Source organism: Biomphalaria glabrata, chromosome 4 (genome assembly GCF_947242115.1).
Source record: "Biomphalaria glabrata chromosome 4, xgBioGlab47.1, whole genome shotgun sequence".
Taxonomy (NCBI): Eukaryota; Metazoa; Mollusca; class Gastropoda; family Planorbidae; genus Biomphalaria; species Biomphalaria glabrata.
The window spans coordinates 3213863-3232500 of NC_074714.1; the positions used below are offsets into that span (position 1 = coordinate 3213863).

General features: G+C 35.6%; 1 protein-coding gene across 4 annotated transcripts in view; it reads right to left on the bottom strand.

Annotated features, from left to right (window-relative positions):
- Nucleotides 1–6654: 6654 nt before the first annotated feature.
- Nucleotides 6655–18638, bottom strand: part of LOC106069084 (E3 ubiquitin-protein ligase XIAP-like) — an 18248-nt gene continuing 6264 nt past the window's right edge. For 3 of the 4 annotated variants that reach the window (XM_056026738.1, XM_056026737.1, XM_056026739.1), the window contains exons 2-7: nucleotides 15970–16530; nucleotides 14391–14597; nucleotides 12273–12451; nucleotides 10629–10668; nucleotides 9879–9956; nucleotides 6655–7032 (exon numbers count right to left, since the gene is read on the bottom strand). In XM_056026738.1, coding sequence (XP_055882713.1) covers nucleotides 6857–7032; nucleotides 9879–9956; nucleotides 10629–10668; nucleotides 12273–12451; nucleotides 14391–14597; nucleotides 15970–16468 — 1179 coding nt within the window. In that variant the 5' untranslated portion in view covers nucleotides 16469–16530 and the 3' untranslated portion in view covers nucleotides 6655–6856. The remainder of the gene's footprint in view (nucleotides 7033–9878; nucleotides 9957–10628; nucleotides 10669–12272; nucleotides 12452–14390; nucleotides 14598–15969; nucleotides 16531–18638) is intronic. The other variant, XR_008777511.1, reaches the window with a different exon arrangement.

Consider the following 18638-nt stretch of genomic DNA (forward strand, 5'->3'; position numbering starts at 1 on the left):
AGGTACTCTAAAATGTTTTAGGTTTAGAGCTAATCCTGCACTGTCATTGTCTGCGTCATTATGAAACACTTTCAAACAGTCATTGGAGACTCGGTGTTGAAATCGCTGTAGGCCAGCGGTTCTCAACCTTTTATGCTCAGCGACCTCTTTTTACAATCCCCCACTCTACCTCGACCCCCTCCCTCCACACACACACACAGAAATAGAAGAATAGACAATAAAAATTCATATTTTCGATGTTCCTAGGCGACCCCTGGCAAATCGTCAATCGACCCCCAAGGGGGTTGCGACCCACAGGCTGAGAACCCCTGCTGTAGGCCTTGTCCCAGCGCGGTTCTTGCGTCGTAACTTCCTCAATTTTTCTGACTAGAAAGCTAGTTGACCTAGATGTACATGACCTGACTCCTTTGCGTGGGCTGGCCAGAACTTGGCAAACATTTAGGGTAATTTAGAACAGTGTTTCTCAAACTCCGTTCAACGAACCCTAGTGTTCCGCGAGGCCTGAATAGTTAAATTTTGTGCTATTTAATTTTTAAAAATTTTGTTTTTAATTTTGTTTTCTTTTTTTTTTTTCGTTTTAAGTTGAATATTAAAAATTAAAATATTTTTATTTTAATATTTTTTTTTTTATTTTTTTATTTGTAACCTTCTAATACTAAGTAAGTTGGCTTAGGTATTAGTATGTATAGATGATTTATTGTAAATCTATTTAAGAAGTGTTTTTTTTTTTAGATGAATAAACATTGCATACAATGTTGTTTTTTTGTTTTGTTTTTAATGCTGCTAGTAAGATCATTGGCAAAAAACAAACCCCATTTGGGCAACTGATTGAGACAAACATTCATAAAAAAAACTAAAGGTTCTAGAAATAAAAAATTATCATTTGGATAAGGATTTTGTGATTTTACCATAGCAAAGACAAACAGACGTAAACGCTCTTTTGCTCCCCTGGCAATCAAATCATTAAATAGAAACAATCTGATACAAACTTTGTCACATGTAAATTATGAGTGAGTCTGGTGTGAATGTACATTTTTTTAATAGTTTTAATGTTTTGTTTGGTGTAATGCACAAATTGTAAGACAAATTTCCTTACAGAATATAAAAATTATTATTATCTAGTACGATTGATTTTAATTCTGTCAACTACTGTTCTTTCGAAATAATCTTTACAGTATTGGCAATTTTTTGATACTTTAAGCATATAACTATCATGTTAACCTTGGTTAAACAAAAAATAGAATATGCTCTTTTCTGAACCCATCAACTCATTCAAAAATAGAATTAGAATGATAGTGTATTTTTTTTTTTTAACTTTTAGATACAAGATTATTTACTACAGACCTACGTTGAACTAACTCTCATATATTTCTGGCGTAAAGGATAGTAGCTTCACTGGGCGCCTTCATTCAGATAAGATTACAGGATTCTTGGTATCATATACACAGAACGCTTCGCCTTCACCTAACCCTTAGTCCAGGAGTTCTCAACCTGTGGGTCGCGACCCTCTTGGGGGTCGATTGACGATTTGCCAGGGGTCGCCTAAGACCACAAAAAATATGGATTGTTTTGTCTATTCTTCTATTGCTGTGTGGATGGGGGTCGCCACAGAGTGGGGGATTGTAAAAAAGGGGTCGCCGAGCTTAAAAGGTTGAGAACCGCTGATGAGTCGGTTGGACCGTTGGGGCACCACGTAAGATCTGTTGACCGTGTTTCTCCACTCCTCTCTGTCTTTTGAAGAGAATCTCTTAAAGGCGATTAGATCCCATGATTGATGACCTTCTGACCACTGTCGATAAACGAATGTTTAGAAACACATGTACCGGAAGCTTAAAAATGGAACCGGTGAAATCTGCCCATGTGGAGTATCACCAGAGAATGCCGACCACGTCCTCCAAAACTGCTCTCTCTACCAAGAGGCCCGTATAACACATTGGCCCCAAATCACCCCAATAGAAAGAAAACCATATGGAGAGCTCCCTGATTTGGAAACCACTGCGCAGTTCATCTCATGTATTGGTCTAGTCATATGAACACTCCAACATAACAATGAGAACGATGAAGAAGAAGAAGAAGAATTCAAAAATAAAGATTAACAATTTACATAACTTTTTTTTCTTTACACAGCTAGATTGTCTTTTTCTACTTGATACGACCAATTTTTCCCGATTCTTTTGAGTAAAACAAAATGTGTAAGGGGGAAATGGTATTATGGATCTAGTTTTTGGGTTTGCGGTCGAATGCAATCGTCCCCTCCTCGTTCCACTTATTCTTCTAGGGGTGTTGCATTCATTTATGTAGGAAATGAAACAATTTGTGCAAATAAATCATGTACGTTCCATAACCCATTCAGACACGGATCTCGGTGACAACTTTAACGATCTTCCTAGAAATTTGAAAGTTGATGTTTGTCGTAGGGAAAAGAATTATTTACTGATTGGACCGTTATACGTTTTCAAAGTAAAAACTTTAAGACTAAGACTAAGACTAAGACTAAGACTGCTTTATTGATCCTTACGGAAATTTGTTGTGATTACAAGGACTCGTTTCTCATATAAAGACAACACAACAGAAAAATACACATAAATACAACAGACAACATAAAGAGTTCATTCAGCGACTGCACACAGGTATCTCGGTGCATTTCATGTTCCCTGATCAATGAGTGGCGGTGATAGAGTCTGGCCGAGTGAGGTACGAACGAGTTTTTGTACCGCTCCGTTCTTGTTTTGATTGACAGCAGTCGCCCACTTCGCGACGATCTGGCGTAGTTCTGATGGAGCGGGTGGCCGTTGTCTTGGATTGGATAGAGAACTAGAAAAAATATATATCCCGAACGGACTTGACGTCTTTTGGGAATTTCCGCATTTATTATGATTCATTCAAGAGTTTCATAAATAAATGTTCAGGAACATTTTGCATACCGTCTAGATCTAAAAGGTTATCAGTAGAATATTAGAAAGTCTAGTAGATTTATAAATTCGCTTAACCAGGTTTTTTTTATTGTTGGGTGTGGAAGATGGGAGGTGTGGTGGGTCTGGGTTATAATAATGTTTAATTTTATAAAGCTAACATTTATTAGTTATTAGGAGAAAAAAATATCATTCTATAAGATGTATTCTCTTATAAAACAAGGTTACAAAAGACAGTTTGTGTGGAAACACAAAGTCAAAATAGGCCCCCGAAGTGGTCCACCCAGTCAGGTAAAATAATCAGATTTCAATATTTTCAAAAAGAATATCAGAATGAAATTCTATCAAAGGCAATGAAGAAGAATGGAGAAAGAAGGTTGACAGATATTGTGTGGAGCTCCAGTGGTCAAGCTGACCAAGGGATAGGTGAAAGTGAATGTGAAGTTAGATGTGAGCCTAGCCTAACTGATGTCATATAATGATTAACTAACTGATCTAAATGTTTTGTGAAGGGCCGACTGTTATAACAGAGCCTCACGCGGTAGTAGGAAAAACTACATATTAAGTGTTGTTTTCTATTATGTTCCACTTATATGCATACTTAAAAGCTTTTTTACTCTTTAAAAAAACAACATTTTTTTGTAAATGTAGTAGTTAATATTACAGAAACTACTAAACTTAGCAAACAATTATTATTTTTTTTTTACAGAAAATCTAAAACAATTTGCATAAACATTTAAAAATATGGTAAATGGTCATCTCCCTTGCTAAATACCCTCCCGTGTTTGTTCTATTAATAGTGAATAGTTGTAAAAATGGTTAATTTTAATGAAAAAACTTCTTGCATACTTGATTTTAAAAATAGATTTTTCGCTTTCAAAAAAGAAAAAAATAGCCACTGAATCAGAACTTTGAATGGTGTAAGATATTATGAAGTCGGATTTTCACTATCTTTTCTAGCTTACGACATCTAAACGGGATGGACGGACAGACGGACAGACAGACTACACAAAACTAATATTGTATTTCCCCTTCAGGGGCTGCTAAATAGTATTTTTTACATTAGTATGTAATAATTTGAAGTAGAAAAGTAAAAAAAAACACACTTAAACGTATAGCAACGATTTCATTCTATTAAATATTTTATTGTTGGGGTTCTGTTTATATTTTTAGCTTGCAGTATATTCCAGTGATAGGCTGATAGATTTCGACTCACAGGATATGAAATTCGATCAAAAAAATGCAGACAAACCGAGCCCGTCATGTCTCGAGTGTTGGAAAAATGTATTTTATTTGATGTAATTTTATTGATAAATACAACAAACTCGCTCGCGGATTCTTCTAATAATACACTGAAGGCCGTTATTTTATTTATTAAGATTTAATACTTTCAAACTCAACAGAAAATAAGTATAAATGAGAATAAGGAACTATATAGTAAACAATAAAATATATAATCTGTATTAGTATTGAAAACCCAATGAACTAATTACATAACCAATTGTAAACACATTTTGGCCACTTCGTATGTCTTATAACATTTTTACAAAGGCCATTCGAAATTATGGGATAATTTTGGAAAATTTCCTTAACGATTTATTTCCAGTATTCTTTTCTGTTGTCAAGTAGGTCTATATGTGTTTACATACAAACTTACAAGGGTCTCAGATGGATATCTAAAACCTAATTTTTAAATATATCTTTCCCGACCTACTAAGCCTTGAAAAGCGTCAAGTAAGGAATCTTGACCAATCGCCATGGAAGACCAGAACCCTGGCCTGCTGTCAGAAGGGGACACCAACAGGGGCGGACTGGCTATATTGGCATTCGGGCAAATGCCCGGTGGGCCGGTACCTAAATGGGCCGGTAGAACCACAGTAATCATCTTTTTAAAAAAAAAATCACGTCCGTTTTTATAAGATAAGGGCAGCATAGATGTCACTAAGGCACGCGTTTAATTGTTAAAGGTTTTTTAGTATTCTCTTACAAAAGAGGCCCTCTGAGTGAAGTATTTATAGTCACTGTATGCGTGCATACAGCTATCGATACATTATCAAACTTGACAGAATGATTTTGAGGATATTTGGGCCAAGAATTGGATGTCCATCATATAATAAACAATTTATGGGCCGGACGAAATAGAGATGCCCGGGCCGATTTTGACACCCAGTCCTACCCTGGACACCAATAGCTCGTTGCCAAGTCACAGGTTTGTTTGAGGTTTGAAAAGATTTTCTCCAACAGCCAGGCATGGACGTAGCTCATGGACGTAGCTCATGGACGTAGCTCATGGACGTAGCTCATGGACGTAGCTCATGGACGTAGCTCATGGACATAGCTCATGGACGCAGCTCATGGAAGCAGCTCATGGACGCAGCTCATGGACGTAGCTCATGGACGCAGCTCATATACGCAGCTCATGGACGTAGCTCATGGACGCAGCTCATGGACGCAGCTCATGGACGCAGCTCATGGACGCAGCTCATGTTGGCAGCTCATGTTGGCAGCTCATGGACGCAGCTCATGTTGGCAGCTCATGTTGGCAGCTCATGTTGGCAGCTCATGTTGGCAGCTCATGGACGCAGCTCATGTTGGCAGCTCATGTTGGCAGCTCATGTTGGCAGCTCATGTTGGCAGCTCATGGACGCAGCTCATGTTGGCAGCTCATGTTGGCAGCTCATGTTGGCAGCTCATGTTGGCAGCTCATGTTGGCAGCTCATGTTGGCAGCTCATGTTGGCAGCTCATGGACGCAGCTCATGGACGCAGCTCATGTTGGCAGCTCATGTTGGCAGCTCATGGACGCAGCTCATGTTGGCAGCTCATGTTGGCAGCTCATGTTGGCAGCTCATGTTGGCAGCTCATGTTGGCAGCTCATGTTGGCAGCTCATGTTGGCAGCTCATGTTGGCAGCTCATGGACGCAGCTCATGAACGCAGCTCATGAACGCAGCTCATGGACGCAGCTCATGGACGCAGCTCATGTTGGCAGCTCATGTTGGCAGCTCATGGACGTAGCTCATGTTGGCAGCTCATGTTGGCAGCTCATGTTGGCAGCTCATGGACGCAGCTCATGGACGCAGCTCATGGACGCAGCTCATGGACGTAGCTCATGGACGCAGCTCATGGACGCAGCTCATGGACGCAGCTTAATCAGTTGACTGGACTGAACGTGCATTGAAGAGTGACACATACAAATAACAATTTAATTGTTTTTGAAAATGTAAACTTTAACTCTTTAGTAGAAGTAAACTGATGGAGTAACGCAGGAAAGTCTCATTTAATATACACACAGCTGATTAAGACAATAGGCCGATGCATCCATAATCCATCCATCCAGTGAGTTATACAAGATTAAATCTTTTCAGTAAAAGTTTCCCTGATATTGTAAGTAAGTTACCCTGAGATATCAAGTAAATAATATTATCTTCAAAAGCTGTCCAATAAATAACAGCATAAGCATATCTTCAAAGGATATTACATAAAAAACCTCTATATGAATGATATTCTAGATAATATCTTCGGTAAGAAAGACTTTTATAACTAATTATAGCATGTAATTATTTTTGTAAATGGTTTATACAATTCCATTTTAAGAATATAAACTGTTGGCTTGTTTATTTTCCTCATAAATATAATGAATCAAATATCCTTGAATTCTATTTCTGTCAGTTTTTAAACAACCTTTTCTGTTCTCTTCGTTTTCTAACATGTCTGTAAAAAAAAGATTGACCTTTTTCTGAATGTCATCTGGTAGGAAAGATTTGTAAAAAAATGTTACAAAAGATTGAAAGAAACAAACCAACAAATAAATAAATATGCCCCAATACCTGTTTCATTAGGTTTAATGAATTGAAAAAACAACAACAAAAAAAACAAAAAAAAAAACAACTAAATATATTATCTGAAGTTGTAAACAATGTATATTTATTTCCTTACCAATTTTCTCTATCCATGAGCAGATTCCAATGGATGTTGACACTCACACCGTTTGCTGCTATTGAAGCAGTCTACACAACAGACAATTTCACAGCACGACAGACGCTTTACAGCCGAGTTCCCTTTACTACAGCTGCCACATTTCTGATGGTCAATACATTTCAATAGTTCCCTCCTAAAGTCAACTAGATGGAACAGTTTGAATGTACTGGTATAAATAATAACGCTTTAGATTTACAGCGGTTCTCAACATTTTAGGCTCGGCGACCCCTTTTTACAATCCCCCCACTCTGCCTCAACCCTCCCCCCCCCCCCCCCCGCACACACTTACAGCAATAGAGGAATAGACAAAACAATCCATATTTTCGATGGTCTTAGGCGACCCCTGGCAAATCGTCAATCGACCCACAGGTTGAGAACCCCTGCTTTAGAACATCTTCAGAAACACTTGATAGACTAGAGCATCACATTAGCATACTAGAGAATTTAAAAGATATACATTGCCTTTTCAAATTTAAAAATTTCGAAACTTTAAATATAAAATAATTTGAAAAACTAATTTACAGTTTGCCATGAAAGATCCTTTTAAAAAAAAAGTAAAATTAATTATTCATGCTTAAGCTTAATTTTCTTTTTATTATGTAAGGATCCGTATTGGTCACGGGCCCGGGTTCAAAGAACCCATTATGCCAGTGATTCTATTTTTAAAAAAGTTCCCCCATTCAAACCTTGCGACCTATATGACAGATGATGTCTATTAAAGGTTTTCCATTTCTTAGCAAAGGGTTATCATGTGGCCAGCACAACGACCAACCGCCTTTAGTTTCCTCAACTAGAGTCAGGTACCCATTAGAGTTGTTGTTGGACTCAGGGGTGCCCTAAAAATTTAGTTCCCCTTTCAGACCTTGCAATCTATAGGGCAGATGATGTACAGGTCATCTGTTTCTGTGACCTACGGTTAACGAGGATGTCGTGTGGCAAGCACAACCGCCAACCGTCTTTACTTTTCCCAACTGATGACAGGTACCCATTAGATCTAGGTGGACTCAGAGGCCTTGAGATCCCGAAATTAAATGTGTGAATGTTGTTCGTATTTGCATCTATATTGTAATTGTACAGTAGTTACGCTGAGGTTGTCAATTGAAGCCTAACCGAATTTTCATTTGATTGGATCAATAAAAAAATATCTTATCTCTTATCTTATCTTATTTTCTTATCTTAAAACCCCCACTCTTCACCAGGAATCGAACCCTGGACCCCCTGGCTCAGAAACCAAGCGCGTTACCGCACAGCCACCGCCCTAAATGTCATGAAATTTAAAATCCCAGTCTTCACCTAGATTCGAACCCAGGACACCAGTTTCGGAAGTCAAGCTTAACCACTCAGCCACTGACCCCTGCAGCATACTTATGATCTTAAACTTCTTCATCATTAAAGATTGCTTAATAAAAACCTGGACGATATATTTATAGCTTTTATATAGCGCTACTTTCATGCTTATAGCGAATGAGATTGGATCATAGTGCTCTGAGCTTGCTATAAGCATTAAGGCTATGTGGGACACCAAATTTAGGGGGGAAGGTGAAAATATCGTGTGTTTTTTTTGTTTGTTTTGACCCAATTTTAGTAGCTCAGCCATTTCTGTGCATTAAAATGTCATTTATATGGTCTTCAATTGCTTTATTATTTTATTATGCTAAATAAAGCTATATCCATTTATAGAAAGTGTTATATATAAAAATGCTTTTTAAAGACTATTTCTTCTTTGAGGCCCATAACCTTAATCTAAATGATAATTTTGATCGTAATAGCTAATGAAGGATAGATTTAAAATAAAAAGAACATTCGCTAAACTTATTTCTAGCCTCTCAGAGTAAATACAATTCTAATTTGGTGATATAGATCGAGCGTTGGGGACATTTTAAAAAACTGTAATCTTGACTGAATTTTACATGAGACGGTGCCACAAATGTACCACATTTTTTTTTTTTGCTTATTTAACTCTTAAACATTAATGAATATAATTAACATCCCATCGATATGTTTAAAAAATAGACTTCCAGACCAAATTTAATTTTAAGATGATGATACTTAGAAAAATGATAAAGGTCAAATAGAGTTTCTCACTGAGGCCAGTTGGTTATATCTTTTTCCACAAAGACAAAGACTGTCAAAATATTTAAAGAAAATCGTTTTTCAAGATCCGTATCTGCACCCCCTCCCACCCACCCTCAACGAGAACCTGTGAGCCCTTAATCTTATCTTATACAATATAGACGTTACTTCAAAAAAGAATATGATTACGTCCTACGCGTCACGCATTCAGTCATGCATATTAACAAAGTCATTGGTTTTCCTGCCTAGCTCAGGCAACCCATTCCATGCTCTAATAGCACTAGGGAAGAAGGAGTATTTGTACAAATTTGTCCTAGCATATGGGACGAGGAATGTGCCTTTATCTTTGTGTCTTTTTGATTATTTTATTACATTTTGTTTTTGTATTTGAAGATTATGGTTCAGTGTTTTATGTATAATTGCTACTTTACTTTTGAGCTTTCTGTCCTGAAGGCTTTATAAATTTAGTGATGTTATTAAGGTGTTACTCTAGTCAAATGTGAATATTCGTTTGTTATGAATCTCACTGCTCTATTTTGTGTCTGTTCCAGTTTCTTAATGTTTTCTTGGGCTAAGGGGTCCCAAACAGAGGATGCATATTCTATTATTGGCCTAACTAAGGTTAAATAACATTTTAGTTTTATGTTCTTATTTGATTTATAGAAATTTCTTTTAATAAATCCTAATACTTTGTTTGATTTTTTTTTTGATAGTTTTATCAATATGTGGATTCCATGACAGTTTTTCATTTATTATAACACCTAGGTATTTTGCGTTTTTAGTCTGTGTTACTGGTTTTAAAAGGAATTATACACAAGCAGATTTTTTTTTTAAATTAAAGTAAAATTTAAAACAAAAAGCAGAACTAAAAAAGGCAAACACAATTTTATGTAACATTGAACAGATGTTGTCCTACCGAGATGTTGGGCCGTTGAATCGCTTAGGGGGTCAACCCTCTGTCTCTCGGTCACTTGTTCTTCTGTAAACCAGGCATCTAGGGAGAATAGGTTTGTATGCTTTTTAGAAAAATAAGACAAATCAACATGTCTAAGACACTCACACAGTGTACACATGGACTGAGGTATAAATTTCATAAAATTTGTCAGTCAAATTATTAGCTGAAATACAAGTTTAACTTATCATTTATTTAAAAAAAAAAAAAAAAAAAAAAACATAATGTGGCTTACGGCACCGTCAGTACGCAACATTTTATCGCAGCTTTTTTGTCGCAGATGCTTTGTCGCAGCCATTCTGTCGCAGCCGCTCGTCACATACAATTAATACGTTTGAAAACAAACCCACGTTCATCTATAATGCATAGGTATGTGTCATTCTCTTCAACCCATAATAAGAGAAACATATATAAAAGAGTCTTAAGCAATTAGTGCCAAAATGTCGTAGGCCAAAATGGCATCTCCAGAACGAGCGATCAACTTGCAAAAAAAAAAGGCTGAAAAAAAAAAAAAAAAAAAAATTCCACATTAAAAAATTCTTGTCTTTATTGAAATTCGAGTCGGTTGGAGTCGATTCAAATCATGTCACTTCACCATCAAAAAACAGGTTTAAGGCTTTTGCATATTTAAAAAAAAATGTGTTTGCTAATTTATAAAATTAAATCTTAATTAATATCTATGTAGTTTTAAATAAGAATAATAATACTGCATACCATATCTAGTTAGATGCGGTTTTAATAAATTAAATGGCATCTGCAATAGAAGAGAAATGAACTGAAGCAACAGAGAACAAAAATAATTATAGAAATTAACGAACAAATTATAAGTTGTATTGGAGAGTTTCAAGAGAACAATGTCAAGGACGCTCAACAGTTGCCAACTAAAAAAAAAGAAGGAATTCAGCTATAATGATAACAATATCTTAATGTGCGGCAGTTGATCTTCTTATCAAATTACTTCTATTACCGCTAGTTAGTTTCCCACTTATCTTATAAGTCCCGGCACATAACGCAATGCCTCCCCCTTTTATTGATATTATATTTTTGCTAAAAACAGAAAAGCTTTTCAAAATTTGATTTAAATGTGTCGAAAATGCACAAATATTACAACATACTGTTTAAAAGACATAGATTTTTAACCCTCCCTTTTTGTATACCAGATAGACTAAAGTGCTGTCTATTTTTAGTTGTTTGAAAAACTCCAATTTAGCTATACATGTAAAACAAAAAAAAAATTAAAAAGGATACTTATGAATAAAAGCTTCATTCTAATATTAGAATTTTACGAAAAAAAAATGTTTCAAATTAAACTTACATATTATCTTCTACGTGTGGTCTTATTTATTAATGACGTTTTGAATATTTTTATAAAAGACTCCTTCTATCTTGAAAGACAACGAATGCTCCGAGCTCTATTGCTGAAAATGATTTTTTTTTTAAATTGAAACACGACAGAATATGCTGTGACTAAATAGTCCCTTTTCTGGAGCGGTTAACATATTTCGTGAATCTCTGAGCGCTTCTTTTTAAGACTATCCAATAGGCTGCTTTCTTTGTCTTTCTCTTGTCGAAGATTCCTTTAATTTTTTTTACTTTCGGAAACGGACATACCAGCACGCGCATTCTAAGCACAAGCACGCACAGTCTATCTCCATGCTGTTCGATCTGCGCTTATCATTGGTATCTGTAGTCATTCAATCCTGTAGACATCTCTGAGGGGGTTGTCTTGTGCATCTTTTGTGTCTGACTCGCTCATCTTCTCACTAAAAAGTATGTTCCAGGGAATTCTTCCATCAGGCAAGCGGGTGACTTGTCGGAGCCAGTGACACTATTCCTCCAAGACATACTTATTATATGTGTCATAGGGAGCGAACGTAACAACTGTTTATGCTTCTGATACATGTATGTGGATCCGCTTTCTTGTCTAGTATTAAGATCGTGACTTAAAATAGTATTGTTAAATAATTCTTCTTCTTCTAGCCAGCTTTTTGCAGCTGAGCTGCCAGCTCTTTTGCAGACTATGCCAAGGAAAAATAGTGTGCTGTTTTCTTCAGCTGTTCAGCACTGCCGTACAGGGTGTTGGTTATGTTGGGCTGGTGTGGTAGTAGGGTCTGACTGATTTGGATTAGGAAGGGGCATTCAAAAAGGATATGGTTTACGGTTTCATAAGTGTGGGCGCAGTGTCTACAAAATAATAATCAATTAAGCTTGTTATTGACTAAATATCTTAAGTCTATGGCTATGGTTTTGTTAATGGCCCATCCTACTATTAACGTACATAATGTTAATTACAGATTCAAAACCCACAGACTGTTACACCCCCCCCCCCACACACACCTCGACACCCCTCACACTTACACTGTCATGTCTCTCGGACTGTTGGACGATGTGAATGAAGCGGTCCCCTACAACTTGACGCAGGTATCCACACTGCGGCGACGACCTGGCATGTTCCACAACCACAATGTCGTCTCCACTAAAAGTGAACTTGACATCAGCACAGCAGAAGCAAATAAAACTATGGTTGATATCCGAATCTTAAAAAAAAACAAAAAAAACAAAAAAAAAAAAAAACAACAACATAAAGAAATGTTTTATAGATATTTCTTTAATTTGTATTTTCTATGTTAAAATCTTTTTAAAAATTAAGACTTTACATTGTGATTTTGTCATTGTATTTTTAGTTTTTTTTTTTTTTTTATACAAAAGCTTGAGTATTCTATTTAACTCTTTCTCTCCGCAATTATTTTCCTCGTTCCCTAGAATTGTTCACTTTGCTCATTTGTTTTTTCATTATCCTGTTATTATTAAACTTTAACAGCTTTTGTATCTTACATCAGAAAATGTTATATTTGGTATCGAATTATAGGGAAATGCATTCTCTTTTTACACAACACAAATTAAAGTTTATAAATCCAAAAATCAATTTAGTTTAATAGGGTGAATCAACTTTGACATCGTCAATTAAGAGAGAAAGACTTAAACCAGATGGGATAGATATGAAATATAGCTCTTAATACAAAGATCGCTACTGGGCTGATTTTTTAAAAAGTCTAAATGTACGTGTGGGCGTCTTCAATTCATAGCTTCCTAACTGGCAAATACAACTGTGGCCAGGGAGAAGAGATGTTTAGTTTATGTAAGATAGCTTTCCTTCAATGTACAAAGACATGGCCATAACAATATTGTTTCTTAGAGGCAAACTTTAAACCCAAAGAAACAACTTACAATTTACTAGTAGCACAGCATTAGCAGGTCAAGCAATGTACAGTCAACATTCATAGTAATATAACTCTATGCCTATTATCAATACTTTTTTTAAAATAAGTTATTTATTTTTAAAAATATTTCTTATGAATACTAATGCTATGCATTCGCCTTTCATTAATGTTAAAATATGGTTTTATCTAGATTAGGGCAGCAAAGGCTTCTAAAGGGAGGTTACAAAGGAAGACAAAGAATAACAAAGGAGCATAAAGCCTTACAATGGAGGACAACAACAACAACAACAAAGGACTGAAATTGTAAAAGTAAGTTTACGATGTTAACAGTCAGAACATCAATCACCACAATGGACCTCATTCACCAATCGTAAAGAAACAACATTGAGCCGCGTGGTGCTCTATCTCTTCTATATAATTTACGATCTCATGTTAAATTCATGATGGTTATCACGTGACAGTTTTTTTCCCGTTGTTTTATCAATAAGATCACGTGACTAAATGCTGTTTGTTTACGATTGGTGAATGATGTCCATTAAGTTAATCGGATATTATTGTTTAACGATTCGTGTGTTGTCATCGAAAATATACGACTGCCTACAGTCTTAACTCTGTCTCAAAATGGAAAGTGGGAAAAAATAACATGTACAAAATGTGTACAGGACAGACAGACAAGGGAGTTAATAGACATGCCATCCTATCTGTCCAGCTAAAGATTTAAGGTTTCAGTTCTGGCTTAAAACACCCTTTCTCCATTCCATTCAGTAGCCTAATTCTTCATGACAATTTGTGCGTTTCTGTTTAAATTATCATCTTATGAAATGATATAGTGAAGTTCGTACATGTTCACACTTTAGGACAATGCCTGCAAGAGGAGGGCACGACCTAAAAGGGGACATAACCTCGTTTCGCTAGACATCTCGTAAACCTAAATTCTGGTAACCCTACATTCTACTAGACCAGGGGTTCTCAACCTGTGGGTCGCAACCCCTTTGGGGGTCGATTGACGATTTACCAGGGGTCGCCTAAGACCATCAAAATGTGGAATGTTATTGTCTACTCTTCTATTGCTGTATGCGTTAGGGTGGGTTGGGGTCGCGGCAGAGTGGGGGATTGTAAAAGGACTTTTAATTTCGTCGTATCAAACACCTGTTCATTATGTTAATGTTTCATTTACAAAAAATATTTAACTACTATTTATAAAATGAAATAATCGTCAAATAATAAAGATAATAGTAATGATGTATTTTCTTACAGAAATATCCAGCGTCAGCAATCATATGTTTCTTCTTAAGGTGCAGAGGACGGAGGTCGTTAAGGAGAGTTGCAAGTCTACATTTATACAATCTAAATCTTGGATGGCTCAACTCTTTCGGGATGTCTGCGAGGCACAGGATATTGGTACAATGATGGTCCACCTTATGATAATGGGGAGGAGTTCGAAGTTCAAGAACATCAGCCACTGAAAATGGTTTCGTAACATTGACAACAGCAGAGTTTTGTTGAATAATTATTAAATATATAGTTTAATTGGTTGTATTGCATTTGTGCTGGTGGAAGCAGTGTGTGTTTAGCACTGTAGCTGTTGGATGGATTATGTGTGTTTAGTTTTATTGCTATTTTATATGATAGATAGAAATATAAGACAAATACATCAATACAAGTAAAATATGACTCACTCAGCTTATAGAATGTAATTATAGAAAAGAAATTCACTTGGGTTCAATTTTCTTTTTTCAAATTTCGATGAACATTTTTCTCATTAGATTGAAAACTTTTCATATGTTCTAATGGTCTCTGTGTGGGCGGGTATTTTGAAAACAATTCTAATGATTTTCATAGATTCTCAACAGTATGTATATATCTTTGGAAAAAAAATCATTAGCTAATTTGCCAGATGGTGAAAACTCTTTCAAAATACAATCATCGTACGAAATAGTTTTGTATTGTATTTAGCGGAGGCTTAAATAAATAAAAGGATGCTCATTTCCCTCGCCTTTTGATGTAGAAATTATTATTTTTTTTTTAGTTTCTCAGCAAATGTGAATGGTCTTATTGCAATGAGATGAATGCCTGGGCATTAGCTGTGGTCGGAACGTAAGTAAGAATGTACGAACACATAAGTTTCCCCCCCCCCTCCTTTCCACGCAGTTGATGTATCCAAAGGAACGGCGAATGCCGATATAGTTTAGTGTCAGCGGCTTCTTGCAGGGTGTAGCACTGAGCGCTGAGGGTCACCAGGATCCTGATTTCTCCTCTGCGTTGGCTCCAGAAGCCTCTCCCATGATTAGGTATAGCTGGAATGCGGCAAAAGGTTTGAATTCAGAGTTTTCCTTCTCCTAATTGGGTAGTCGTCAATGGTTAACGATCCCCTAGTGACTTAAACTTACCGGTTTAGGCGCCAGTTACTGGCCTTCGCCCCTTTCTCCTGTTAGTTTATAAATTCTTCCACCGGACTCCACACGTAAAGGCCAGGAGTTGGACGCATGCCGTTATGTTATTTATAGTTAGTGCTTATATCCATTATCACTTCCGGCAAATAACAACCTTGAGAAAGCCGGCAAGGACAACCTAGCAGAACCATGTAGAAATGATCTGGGTTTTTTTTTTTTCATAGAAGAAAGTTATCGTGCAAAGATCAATGGAAAGACTTCTTGTAATATAGAAGCATTTCAAGAAATAAATGCAATGTGAAATTGTAGATCTCCTTCAGCATCATAAAGGAGGATTTGATTTAAATAAAACATTTTTTTTTCTTTGGTTATAAAAATAAATGTAACAGATAAAATATAAATTAATTTTTAAACAAAAAAAAACAACACTATTTTTCTTACCTACGAAAAAAAAAACAGCTTGAGCTAGACTCTGTGGTGTGCTTTTTCTACCACTTGGCCAGGAAGAAAATGTCTCAAGTCTTTGTTGAAATGAATGTAGATCGATATGTCTATTGCTAATATCGACTGACATTTTATCTAAGATTGCTTTACTGACTGCTTCACTGGCTTGGCTAGGTAACTGCATTGGTATATTAGAGAACTCCTGGTTCTTTAGCATGGGGCAGTCTGGTGAGATCGCTTGATGTAGTTTACAAATGTCTTCATTCCCTTGCCAAATAAGGACACATTTACGACAGCTAAAACAGATCACTTTGGCATCTTTGTTGTTCTTGCCTGCACCAATAAATACAAATCCATTTTGTGACAGTAAAACAGGATGCTCTGAAGATTCTGGAGGGATGTTTGCAAAAGATGCAAGCCTGTGCTTCTCATCATTACTATTAGCAGAGATGTTAATTTCATCAATCATTCCTGGATTGCTGGTACTGTTTGTCATTTGACCACGATGAACGCCTTGTGTCTATGTATAGATCAAATTGTATACAGTCCTGAAACAAGCTTGAAACAAAATAAAAAAAGCCATTAAAAAACAAAATAAAAAAAAGCCATTAAAAAACAAAATAAAAAAAAGCCATTAAAAAACAAAATATAAAAAAGCCATTAAAAAACAAAATAAAAAAAAAAGCCATTAGAAAACAAAATAAAAAAAAGCCATTAAAAAACAAAATAAAAAAAAGCCATTAAAAAACAAAATAAAAAAAAGCCATTAAAAACAAAATAAAAAAAAGCCATTAAAAAACAAAATAAAAAAAGCCATTAAAAAACAAAATATAAAAAAGCCATTAAAAAACAAAATAAAAAAAAAGCCATTAGAAAACAAAATTAAAAAAGCCATTAAAAAACAAAATAAAAAAAAGCCATTAAAAAACAAAATAAAAAAAAGCCATTAAAAAACAAAATAAAAAAAAGCCATTAAAAAACAAAATAAAAAAAAGCCATTAAAAAACAAAATAAAAAAAGCCATTAAAAAACAAAATAAAAAAAGCCATTAAAAAAAATAAAAAAAAGCCATTAAAAAACAAAATAAAAAAAAGCCATTAAAAAACAAAATAAAAAAAAGCCATTAAAAAACAAAATATAAAAAAGCCATTAGAAAACAAAAAAAAAAACCAAAAAAATCGTATCTAAGGGGAAAAAAACGCTATTACAACTATCCACATCGCAATAATTTAGATTACGATAACGTACATAATGTTTTTTTTTTCCCAATTCTATACCAAAAAAAAAAAATTAATTAAATACCATTAATTAAATTACTAATTGGTTATTTTTTTTATTCACGTTCTATTAGGTACAATAAATAAAAATTTCAATTTCCAACTTGATCCGAGAATAGATGTTGGAGAAATAATGTAATCAATTATCTAAGAGAACGATACCCTATATATTTAGCAGTGTCTGGGAATACTGAAGGAATAACTGCCCTTGTCGGTATGAAATAAAACAATTAATTACCGGTAATAAATTGACTAATGGGTTATTTTTATTGACTGTCGCTATAGTCTTTGAGAGTGTTTCGGAAACAATTAAACGAAATATATTGGTCTTCTTCAGTCGTAGAACGACTATGGTTCAGAACCAACATCTTCGACTACGAAGGAGGACCTATATAGAGGAGCTAGCCATTTATATATATATATATATATGCATATTGTGAAGACACACAAAATGCTAAAAGGTATAAGCCGTACGCTTAGACACGCTAAGACCCAGAAAAGTTGTATCTATGTTTGATTTACATTTTATGGTTTTAAAATGACTAATCGGATCCTTTAGCGTTATGCACAAGCGTTTCAATTGAGTTTGATTTAAACCTCGTCAATTTCAATATGGATTCACATGTGATTATCATATCGTATAAATCGAAGGCGTTATCGAACCGTAACAGAAGATAAGAACATACTAGACAAATCCATGAATACATTTTATTACGTAGGTGCATTAGAGACTTGTACTCTTGATGAGTCATTGCTTTTCCTTGCAAATCCAAGATCTTGTTCCATGCTCTATAAACACTAGAGAAAAAGAAAACACTTACATGAATGTATAGGAGGCGTGGTGGCTGAGCGGTAAAGCGCTTGGTTTCCGAACCGGGGACCGGGGTTCGAATCCTGGTGAAGACTGGGATTTTTAATTTCGGGATCTTCGGCGCCTGTGAGTCCACCCAGCTCTAATGCATACCTGACATTAGTTGGGGGAAAAGTAAAGGCGGTTGGTCGTTGTGCTGGCCACATGACACCCTTGTTAACCGTAGGCCACAACATCTGCCCTATAGACCACAGGGTCTGAAAGGGGAACTTTACTTAGCTTTACTATACATGAATGTATAGATAATAGACTTGACTTAAAAAAAAAGAAGATAATTACGTCATACGCATTTCATGTGTCAATCTAGTTATGCATGTTTATCGATGAATAAGATATGCACCTTTGTGTTTAGGTCTTTTACGTTTAAATTTTTATGTAGTGTACTTATTCATAGTATTTAGGTTCGGTCACCTGGTACTGAATAATTAAGTAAGAAAAAAAAAAGAAGGAAAAATGATCCCCCCTCCTACCCGGGCCGAAAACAAATCCTGGTTACGCCAAAGTATGGATGGCTGTCG